The sequence below is a fragment of the Pseudochaenichthys georgianus genome, unplaced genomic scaffold (genome assembly GCF_902827115.2).
Source record: "Pseudochaenichthys georgianus unplaced genomic scaffold, fPseGeo1.2 scaffold_965_arrow_ctg1, whole genome shotgun sequence".
NCBI lineage: Eukaryota > Metazoa > Chordata > Actinopteri > Perciformes > Channichthyidae > Pseudochaenichthys > Pseudochaenichthys georgianus.
In genome coordinates, this window is record NW_027263489.1 from 24,533 (window position 1) to 36,733 (window position 12,201).

General features: G+C 37.9%; 1 protein-coding gene across 1 annotated transcript; it reads right to left on the reverse strand.

Annotated features, from left to right (window-relative positions):
* Positions 1-4,566: 4,566 nt before the first annotated feature.
* On the reverse strand, positions 4,567-7,491 carry LOC117444864 (ras-related protein Rab-34-like; the record flags this gene model as incomplete). The annotated part of the gene is made up of 6 exons (XM_034080243.2): positions 4,567-4,922; positions 5,271-5,352; positions 5,452-5,503; positions 5,611-5,675; positions 6,508-6,609; positions 7,426-7,491. Coding segments are annotated over 6 exons (520 nt in total), but the record flags the coding sequence as incomplete, so codon positions are not given.
* Positions 7,492-12,201: the final 4,710 nt, after the last annotated feature.

Genomic DNA, 12,201 nt, shown 5'->3' on the forward strand with positions numbered 1-12,201 from the left:
CCACACAGAAACAGCTTTGTAATATATTAAGGGGATATATGAACAATTATAAGGCAACAATTGTGTATTTTTAACGTTTTTTTTTTCCTTTTTACTTTGAGTGTAGTTTCCCAACACGGCCTATGGCCAGCGGCAGGTGCTGCTCCTCCTCTGGGGGTCTTGTTCAGCCTCTCCGGGTTTCCACAGCAGATCAGGGATACAGTAGTTGTGTTTTATAGTAGTTTTGTTTCTCAGAAGTTTTGTTTTCCAGCAGGTTGAATCTCAAAGAGTTTTCTCTCCACAGGTGAGTTTTGCAAAAGGTGTGCTCTGGTCAGAGTCCAAGTGCAAAGTGAGCTCAGAGCGGACAGCAGCTGCAGCCCCAACGTTCGGTTTCCATGACAATGACGCAGGTACGTGACCAAGAGAGGCCTTTTACCAAATCTCAGGCCTACTTGTTAAATATATGTTTTGTTTAATTAAAGGCTAGGAATTATTTTTCCTTTTATACATGTGCAGTAGGTTAGTTTATTTTCCTATAGTAGGCCGCAGCAGCTTCATCCCGTGTTTTGTTTTTCTCTCGTTAGGATAAATTGCTCCTTTTTGTGTGTTTCTGGCGCTTTCGTTAATTTTGGAAACGAATACAATCTCTAATAATCTCAGTTTGTGTGCGCTTGCCATTTTTTTTATTCTGAATAATAACCAACCCGTTTCTGCAGTAGCCTACAACGCATCTGAAGTTGATATTGAACAGATGATGTAATAAGTAAAGCGCTTTGAGCACTGGAAAAGCGCTATAATAAATGCAAGGAATTATTATTTATTAATTATTATTATTATGAACTATTTTTCGTCTTTGTTATGATGTGCAGTGATCCTTCATTGTAGTATGATCAGATATTTTATAAATGATAATGTATTTTCTTTTACATGCATCCTCCATGGTGATAAAATGATGGAGGATTTCCTGAGCGTCAGTCAGTTAATGGTACAGGATCACAGTAATGCCTGTTTCCCTTCAATACATTCTAGATTCTGCTCTCTGAAACAGACATGCAATTTAAACACAGTGAGAGCTGAAAAGTGGTCCCTCAATAGTGTTTAATCTGTCAGATAGTTTACCGATTTTTATCTTTACGGTCAATTTGTCATTACATTTCATTTAGCTGACGCTTTTATCCAAAGCGACTTACAATTACCAATTACAGGGACATTCTCCCTGGATTAACTAAGGACTAAGTGCCTCAAGGGCACACTGTGGTGGTGTTCCTGGCGGGATTTTGAACTCACAACCTTCCGATCTTCAGCCAACCCACTATCCATTACCACCACTATCATCTTGTACGACCACCACTATCATCTTGTATATTTTCTACTCTTTAGTTCTGTTTTTATTTTGAAGTGTTTCTATTTTATAATTGTTTATTTTCTACTCTTTAGTTTATGTGCAATGCCTTGTTTTTGTATGCTGCTGTAACGAATTTTTTTCCCAATTTGAGATCAATAAATATACCTCATCGTAGACTTACTGCGTCCAGTAGGCTATTTACAAACACGCGGTTGTTACATGCAACGTGTAGGCAAAGTGTTGAATAGAGAAGAAGAATTTAGGATTAAGATCAGCCTTTTAGTAACTCACGAGGGGATATTCCGTTTTTCACTCAGTTGTTATTTTACAATAAAGAAATACACACGCCATAGGTCTACTCAATTGTAATACTTATTGCAGACTAAAAGTCCTGCAATTAAATATTACTTAAATAAAAGTACACGTATGATGTATCTCAAAATGGTACTTAGGCTAAATATCAGACAGCAGTTACACATAGGATATGGACCGACACAGACAATGTCACACAAGCTGCCCTACCTTCTTTACTTCAGCGATTGCTTTTAGTTTAATCTGGTTTTGACAGAGGCGCACAGTCTCATCTTCAAAACCCCACTTTTCCTCTATAAGTGCTTAGTGGATTGCCAAAAGAGCGCTTTGCCAAGCCAATCAGGACATTTAATTGTTGTATGGAATGCGTCACAATGAATAAAAACAGTTTTTTTCTGTTTGAATCTCAAGCCTCCGCTCTTCACATCTGTTAAAACAAACACACCTGTGACCACAAACACACATACACTGCGAATGTGAGTGTTGAGGCTGATTTAAAAATCTAAATCAAGGAGAAACTCTCATGTCAGCTGAGTTTATCTCAAACATGAAATACTGTATTCTGATCAACTGCCTGATGTGTTCGGCTCCTGTATAGCCTCTATTGTATTGTTGACTCCTATAACAACATGCACCTTTGGAGGTAACTGTGGTTGTTGAGAGGACTTCTATGTGAGAAAGTGAAGAAACAGTCATTTATTAAACAATTGATTTTTAGTAACAAGTGGAAGTCAGTATCATGTCTGTGTCAGAGCGTCATTCTTTAAGTTGGCTCCAATTGGAATCCCTTGGGTTTTTAATGTTTAGTGAGTATTTCACGTTTGACACTGGGGTTTGAAGTGTGCCACCATGCCGGATGTGATACATTTCTGCTGTAATTCACTCCCAGCAGTAAAAATGAAGATGCGTCAGTGGATGAAATGTCTCTCAGCGTATTGGCTACCATCGCACTGACTTGCCACTGCGTGTATATCTCTTTGTGTGTATAATAATCAGAAGTGCACGCAGCTATTTCAGTAAAAGAAATATATTGTCGTTAAAAAAAAAAACATTAAATCTCTCGTGGTCGTCGTGCGCAAGTTTTTCTCTGTATCCTCTTGACTTACGCATTTTAATGTCTTCTTCTTCTTGCTGTGCCTCTGCCACAGTACAAACAGGCAGCGCTGGTATTCAATGGTGTGCTTCATATTGCTGTGTGCCGAGTATAAAGGTCCCAGAATATGCATTTTGTTTTAAGTAATTATGGTTTTCGAGTACTTGTTTTTTTACGTCTCCCGCCAGATTAAGATACTGCAACTTTCTCAGCAAGGCTGTGATTGGTTCCTGGTAGTTCGTTAGAGAGGAGGAATTATGTCTTTGGCACTGCTGATGACCTTTACCTGTAATCCCTTTAATAAAAGTGTTCATATTAAACCCTGAGTCTTGCCATATGCTACTTTCGGGAAAACACTTAGTCTGGTCATGTGATGTACATCTTTGTGTGTGTGGAAATGTGATTAGCTGGGAACAGAATGTGACACATTTTACAAAACATTACAGTTCGTTCGGCTATTTAGCTTTTCTACTTCAACAAAAACACAAAACGGTGATAGAACCAATTTATTTACAAGTCATAATCCATGAGCTGTAATTAAAGACAAAAGGAGAATAATCTTCAACAAGCATATTACAAAGCTTTCAAATGTAACTCCATCCAGCAGTAAAAACATTCCTGAGAGGACTTCTTGTTGTCTTAACTTAGAAATCAATATATACAACCTCCTCTCAGGCCATCTGAGAGCAACACAAATACATGTTTTAGTTATGTCATCACTTTATATACAGTCTGTTCATTATATCCACAGTGTGCATGGTGAGTCCATATTTCAGTCTGATTTCCCCCTCCTCTGTGGCGTCATGTGTTGCTGTGTGCTCAGTACAGTGTATCCAGGCGGCCATTTCCTGATCAGCAGCAGTTGGATTTCCTCTTGGTTGGTGTCCGATCGGCCTCAGTGCTGTCTGTGAGCCCTGGGAGGAACACACATTCAAATTAAATAATTGATTTGGCTTTAAAGGGAACAATGTGAGATACAGCATAAAGGGTTTGAATGATAGAGCTGTATAATACTGTACCAACAATGCATTCTAGAAACATAAGAGCCACACTGGTGCATTAGGAGTATTGGGATACTTATTTTTACTATATTTCTGATGAAGTAGGTCGCAAGATGATAAAAGGGATTAGAATGAAAGAATAGAAGTGTCTTTCTCTTGACTTTGTTCCCTTTGATATGAAGGCACATTTCATTGCGTTTCAGTAATAGCATGTGTAAAATCCATCAAAGCAAGCGATCTAAGAAGAAACATCCTTTTGTGGCTCAACTGCTGATAAGAGGGCACATGTAGTCATTTCATTACAAGCAGCACTGTCAGAAAGAACACAGTCTTCACAAGTAAGCCTCCGTTTAGTCCGTCTCGTGCAAACGATACACATTCCTGTCGCTGTTCCACTGACTGACAGTGTGAGGAACAGGAGGGGAAAAGAAAACTGCTAGCAAGTGAACATGGATGTTAACGACGTAAAGTTTGAGATATTTCAGCTTTGCAGTTTCTTCCTGAGGAAGACCTTTGACATTGTTTTAACCTCAAAGAAACACCCAATGTGAGTTGGTAGGAAGCACTGAATGAAAACAGAACTTCTTTTTTTTTTTTTTAAAAGAAACGCAGCTCACCTTTAACTTTACGAGCTTACAAACAAAACAAATTTGGCGGACACTTATTACTACATTTATATTAATCTGCAGCTGGAAATAGCCCCAATAAATCCATGAACTACTGCTTTTTGAGTAGCCTCAAATGTAATACTCAATTTGTAGAAAAAGATTTGTTTTAATCAATTAAAATCTACAAAACAAATAAAGCACCACAGAGTATTTGTAGATGGGGTTGGTTTTGTTTTTATCATAGATTTGTCGGCAGTGGCTCCGTCAGTAGGGGCTTCGACTGGGAGCCATAGGGTCGCTGGTTCAAGTCCCCGAACAGACTTAAAATATGGTGTGTGGACTGCTACTTAGAGAGGTCCCAGTTCACCTCCTGGGCCCTGCCGTGGTGCCCTTGAGCAAGGCACCGGACAGTTTAGTGAGAGGGAAAGACATCAAATGAAAGCATGAAGGGGTGAAGGGGTGACAGATGATGGGATGTGTGACTGAATCCCATCTGACTTGGCAGACACAGCCCAGTACTCGGCTTTGATTTCCTCAGAGAATCTGATGGCTTCCTGCTCAATCTGAGACAACTGTTCAGGAGACTGAGGAGAGAGAGACAGAGAGGAGGCAATGTAACAGGGAACAATAGACTGAAGGCACTATAGAATCAGGTTGATACTCTGCTCAAAGTTACATATTCAGAGCTAAACTGATGAGTTGATTCGATGGTTAGTCAATCTACAGAAACGTATTTGGCTGATTTTGATAGGAGTTGACAAAATGCCAAATCTTTACTTTATATAATAGGAAAAATGACACCAGCCATTAAAATAACATTAAACATACCATTAACAAATCTACAAATTTGTATTTCATTGTTGCCGTTTTTTGTTGTTGTTGACAATCCACTTATTAATTAAGAGTCTTATTTTTGGAATTCTTGCACCCACACTGAGGTCCTTCTTGGTGCCGACAAGGAACAGTAAAACACTGGAGGGGTCATTTTCCTTCATGGCGTCCTCCAGCCGCTGCCTGCACACACAAACACACACACACACACACAAACACACACTTGTGATTCAGCCTCAACTTGTATTTGAATGGTACAATAATTGTATCGTTATTTCTTACCTGGCATGTGCTAAAGAGCTGACGCTGCTCAGGTCAAACACCACTATAATGGCTGGAGAGACAAACAGTACAAACAATGAAAAGGTGTTTGTGTGTGAGAGAATATACACAATACTCTATCATGAGATCTGTAACAGTGTGCTGTAGAGCTTCATTCACCTTGTGCTCCTCTGTAATATGTTGAAGCGATGCATTTGAAGCGCTCCTGACCCGCTGTGTCCCACCTGAAATGGATCAGATACAGCTTTGATTGTGGTGTTGGAATATTAAGCAACAAGTGTGTCCTTCACGTTGAGTTAAGAGTCATGAACAGGTTATAATGTCAAGGTCAAACTTGTGAGGTCCAGGCTCTCGTCATCTCACGCCTAGACTACTGCAACTCCCTCCTGGCTGGTCTACCTGCATGTGCCATCCGACCTCTGCAGCTCATCCAGAAGGCAGCGGCTCGTCTGGTCTTCAACCTTCCTAAATTCTCCCACATTACTCCGCTCCTCTGCTGGCTTCCGGTAACTGCTAGAATCCACTTCAAGACAATGGTACTTGCGTACCATGCTGCGAATGGATCTGGCCCTTCCTACATCCAGGACATGGTTAAACCGTACACCCCAGCACGTGCACTCCGCTCTGCATCAGCCAAACGGCTCACTGCACCCTCGCTGCGAAGGGGACCCAAGTTCCCATCAGCAAAAACACGTGGGTTTGCTATCCTGGCTCCAAAATGGTGGAATGAGCTCCCCATTGACATCAGGACAGCAGATAGCTTACACACCTTCCGGCGCAGACTGAAAACTCATCTCTTTCGACTCCACTTCGAGCGATAGAACTATTAACAAAGCACTTATATACTAATAAAGGACTGGCTTACCAGTTGAGTAGCACTTGAAATGTTTTTGCTCTATGAAACCTGATGTACTTATATGATTCTGTTTTCTTCAAGTTTGTATTTTGTTGGTCGAACGCACTTATTGTAAGTCGCTTTGGATAAAAGCGTCAGCTAAATGCAATGTAATGTAATGAGGTAGTTGGTTTTTGTCTGTTTTGTAGTGACATACTTACAGCTGTAGACTGAAGGGAACACCGAGCACCTCGAAGCGCTCCATCTCAAAATCCACCCCTATGGTTGCTTTGTAGTTCTTATCAAACGCACCCTTACGAAACCTTAAAGGAGCGCAGAGTGAAAGAGAACCAACAATCATCAATGTCTTTTATTATCAATTTATTTCTCCACTATTAACTGTTTTTGATTAATCATTTTGGTCTATAAATTGTCAGAAATTATGTGATTTCCTAAAGCAATACAAGGAACTGATGCCTCGATAAAATCTACATTAGCAAACAAGAACATCAGCTATACAATTGGCTACTTCTATAACGTTTTCTTTTCTAAAAGCTTGTCACTGGTTCAAATTCCTTCAAAAGGAAACAATTAACCGCACACACAGACTGAAAGGGCCTTGGTTTATGTTTATATTTTGATTGGCACATTTTTGTGGCAAGTAGTACATAAGTAAAATGTAATCAAAAAATGTAAGTTTCTAAGTGTCTTTGTTTTATCTGGCAGATGTCCAGCACTTCTATGATTAAGCAAAAAGGTAAAATAAGCAAAATGAGATCACTCATCTAAAACTTAGAAATGTAATTGGTCTTTGAAATAATTTTAGTTTTTATCAAAAAGAGAACATCAACGTATAACTCAATTAGGGACAAGAGTTAAACGTAAGTAATAAACATGATGTGCCTCACATAAGTTTCATGCTCTGTTTTGGAACAATGTTAAATTGCATCATCTCTATCAAATCAGTTTTCATTTGTTTTTGTTGAAGACATTGTAATGATGCCCTTCAGCACTACTGAGGAGAGGCTTGAACAAGTAATGCTTTCATAATAAAAATCAGATCACATTTCAACAAAAAATGTAATGCCACATAATCCTTTAAAGTTTAATGGATCTTATTATTCATGACTTCTTCTCACCTGCTGATCAGACATGTTTTCCCAACTGCAACGTCTCCCACTACGATTACCTTAGCAAGATTAAAGCTGGCAACACAAAGACAAAACAGTCATTCATGACCCACAACAGCATGAAACACACAGTAACAGCACAACCCTGTCTCCTAAAAATTACGTTCCCACAGAACTAAACTGCATTCTCAATTACGTTTAGCTAGAAACGTATTTTCTCCCACGTTACGTTAGTTATGAACGTATCTCAAATACGTTTATTTTCTACATATCTTCTCGAAACGTATTTTCTCCCACGTTGCGTTTGTTATGAACGTATCTCAAATACGTTTATTTTCTACATATCTTCTAGAAGCATATTTTCTTCCACGTTACGTTAGTTATGAATATCTACATATCTTTGCCATTTATTGTCTTGCTTATAATAATGATAATTAGTTATTTATAAATATCATTTTAGAGCACACCTTTGAAATCGACAATCGGGCTCGATATATGGTTAAATTAAAATCAGTAGGCGAGGCTGTAATTTCGCCAGCTGTTACTCTCATGAGCGAGGCAGAACATAATAGTTTTAACATGCCAAAAAGCTGCTGTGTCGTTTATTGCACCTCAAATATTAAAACAAATCCAGAGTTACGTGTTTCTGTACTTCCTCTAAGAAGAAAGGACAGTATCAGAAGAGCTCTGTGACTTCAGGCTTGATCGCCGTTCAAATGACAGCGCTGGTTTCCCCAAAAGTGGGCGGGGCTGTAAAGTGAAGTAGATTTATTCTCTATTATTCAAAACCATTCTATTTATTCTAACGTAAATTACATGCCAGTGTTTTATCTTTTATTTATTTGTTTTTATTTTAAATCGTATAATGTCGGACTTTTTTTCCGTCTGTGAGGAAAAGAAATGGGGCTCAGAGCCTCAAAATACTGAAATCTGTATTTTTTAAAATCTTTTCCTTCTAATTTATTATTCTTTTCTAAATAACACACTGTTATTTACTCAACAATAACACACAATTATCCTTGTTTTTATTTATTCATTTAATTCTATAATCTTGGGCTTTTTAGCCGTAAATAAAGTCACCGGAAACAGACGGGACATTTTGAGCGATACACACCACAAACCCACTAAACTGATTACCCAAGATCCTCAGCTTGAAGCTTGTTGATTGGATGTTTTAGCCGCAATGCACGCTGGGATATGGTGTTGATATGATATGGAGATATGATATCCGACAACGAAAAATAAAATAATACCTAATTCAGAGTGTGCTTGCTTTTCTCTTTGGAAGTCATCACATAACGGCATTGTAATACACGGTTCGGCTGCATTAAATATTACACATCTGCCGTAATTCTTTATTTATAGAGAGAGACAAACAGGAGAACTGCTGCCAAAACTGAATACTTGACATGGATCATAAATATATCAACAATTAAACAACATCTTCAATTTCTTTTCACAAAATACGTCTCCTTGCAGTATCAATAGTAATTCGGCTGACTTTTATATTTGATCCAATTGGTATATAGTAGGGGTGTAACGGTACACGTACCCGTACCGAAATTATTCGGTACGGGCCCTTCGGTTCGGTACACGTGTGTACCGAAGTGTACCGAACGAATATAACGTTAAACGTAAAAAATTGAGAACGTGAACAACTTCTTGGAAGTAATCTCAGGTGCTGCGTCGCAGCATTCAGAGTAATTTCCTCACATTGGGCTCATCGCGTCATAGAGCGAGCACGTCATTTCATTGGATGAGAGGGCATGCTATGAGAGCTGGTCAGAGGGATGCGTTCAAATTTAGTCAGTAATTTGAGGAACTGTCGAAAATTAATGGCGAACGCAGATAAAGTTGAGCTCGAAAATCCTCCAGCATCATTGAAGTCTCCGGTTTGGGAACATTTTGGTTTCGCAGTTACGTACAAGGATGACGGACAAAGACAGGTGGACCAAACCAAAGCTGTTTGTCGGCATTGTTCAACTAAAATTAATTACGCGGCTGGCAATACATCAAACTTGCACACTCTTGAAAAGGCATCACCCGAACGTGAATATAACCGGTACCAAAAGAAAAAAGACTGAAGTGCAAACCCAACTCCCGCTAGCATTTAGCTTCCACCACTCGCAAAAAGTTCAGACCGAGCCAAAGCTATTACAAACGCCAAATATCCTTATGTTGCCATGTTAGCAAAGCGCTACCTGGCTGTATCTGCTACCTCTGTCCCTAGCGAGAGGGTTTTCTCCACAGCAGGAGACATTGCTAGTGCCAGCTGATCTGCCCTTTCAGCAGCAATGTGGAAAAGTTCATTTTTCTTTAAACAACATGAAAATACAATGACAAGCAAGTCCTAATGTCAAGCTGGCTGCTTAGGTACTAGTACAGTACAGTTCAAATACAGATAATTTCAGTTCATCGAAATGCTGCACCTTAATGTTCATTTGATTATATTTTGTATTTATTTGAGTGAATATTCACAGTTTAATAATAATTAAAAACCCAAAACTAATAGTGTATGTTTTGTGAGTACTAGTACAGTAAAGTTCAAATACAGATTTCAGTTCATCGAAATGCTGCACCTTAATGTTTATTTTATTATATTTTGTATTTATTTGAGTGAATATTCACAGTTTAATAATAACTAAAAACCCAAAACTAATAGTTTATGTTTTGTGAGTACTTGTACAGTAAAGTTCAAATACAGATTATTTCAGTTCATCGAAATGCTGCACCTTAATGTTTATTTATTTGAGTGAATACATTATTCACAGTTTAATAATAATAAAAAAATATATATATATATATGTTTTGTTTTGTGAAAAAAAATTCTGCTGTACCGAAAACGTACCGAACCGAACCGTGACCAAAAAACCGAGGTACGTACCGAACCGAAATGTTTGTGAACCGTTACACCCCTAGTATATAGGTTATATTTACACCATAACGGTGCACAGCTGATAGAAAAGGACTTGTAGTTTTTAAAGATATTACTGATTTTCTTTGAATATAAGAATCTAAATACTGAGTTGAGAGAATAGTCAGGGGATTTGGGTGATGGGAGACACATCTATGGAATCACAATTTCAATAGCTTACTATTAAATGACGGATAGCCTATGCCTTTCTGTCTGTGATGTTTTACAAAATCAGATATTAATGTGTAGAAGTAAAACAAGAGAAATAGTATAGCAATATCCTGTAAAATTACGTAAAAACATGAATAAAACTACACATCTTCAGATGTTATACATAAGTGTCTACACTAATAATACAAAGTTATTATTAGTATGCTGTGTGTACCTTGTGTGCACCGCCTAGTGGTTAAAGCATGTTATTGAATTATTTTTGTTGAATAATCTTATTTGATCAAAACAATATTAAGAGTACATACTTTCATAGGGGGAAAGTAGAAGGTCAATGATAGAAATATAGAATATAAAAAGTCAAGAAGATACTAAGTGATCTCTACAATAAAACAGTTTAGTGCTGGATGTACAAAGATATTAATAGGAGGATGTGCAAAACAGAAAAACGAATTAACCTTTATTAACACATTTAAAAATAATTTAGGTTAAGGTCTTCTTTTAAACAAGAAAAAATCTCTGGGGGTATCTATCTACAGATGAATATTAAGCCTGACAAAGTACTTAACGTCTAACATATTGCTTTCCTGCAATGTTAACTATGTTGAAACACTTATTTTAAATGATATTATACACATTAATTATACTCTTATGTATGTAGATAGAATAAGAAATGTGCAGAATATGACAGTTTAATGGTGGAGGTATACAGTACACACATATTGATAGATGTCTGTTGAGGAACCTGTGACCCAAGTTGTGTATAAGATCAATACACCTTAGAAAACCTTGAAATCTTGAAAGGGATATGCAAAATAGCCATTATACAGTTTTTAATTAACTATTAGTAGAGAATAACGAGTAATGAATATACTTTATAAAGATCTGCAGATAAATGTTTAGTCTTCTCAAGCACCAACTATCAAATATCTCTCCTGATTGTTGGCACTTGACAATCACCTTCCCTGAATTGTATTCAGGTGTAACTAAAGTCTGCTTTAAGGGTTGTTTATATTCCACATCATTAATCAGAATCTGCAAAGTAACTAAACTAAATGTAGTGGAGTAAAAATACCAGGTTAACATCTGAATTGTAGTGGAGTAGAATAACAAAGTAACAATGAGCTGTCGTGTGGGTATATATTAATGCTGCCCATTATGGATACAAGCGATTTTCACCCATTTAGTAATTACATGTTTTAAATGTGTACACACCAATGTGTTTCCTATCGCCTAAACCTCCAGGGCTGTACACAGTTTAATACTGTCAACTTCTACATTTGGGAAAAACGTCTTTTAAAACTACAATTCCCAGTAGAGACGTGCCATAGAGAACATGTTGCGAAACACAATAGCCAGCATGTGTAGTTCTGGTGGGGCGTTCGAGTCCAGTTTTGAATAGTCTGCCGTGGTTTCGTTCCATTTCAAAGAGCTTGACGCTCGGCGTAACCTTGGCGCAACATCACGGGGTTTGTCAACGGGACTGTAGTCCCAAACGATAGCTGGGGATTATGGGTAGTGTAGTGTCTTGGGCCATCCTAAATCTCGAAATGTCCCGTCTGTTTCTGGTGACTTTATTTACGGCTAAAAAGCATGCTAAAATGCCCAAGATTATAGAATTAAACGAATAAATAAAAACAAGGATAATTGTGTGCTATTGTTGAGTAAATAACAGTGTGTTATTTAGAAAAGAATAACAAATT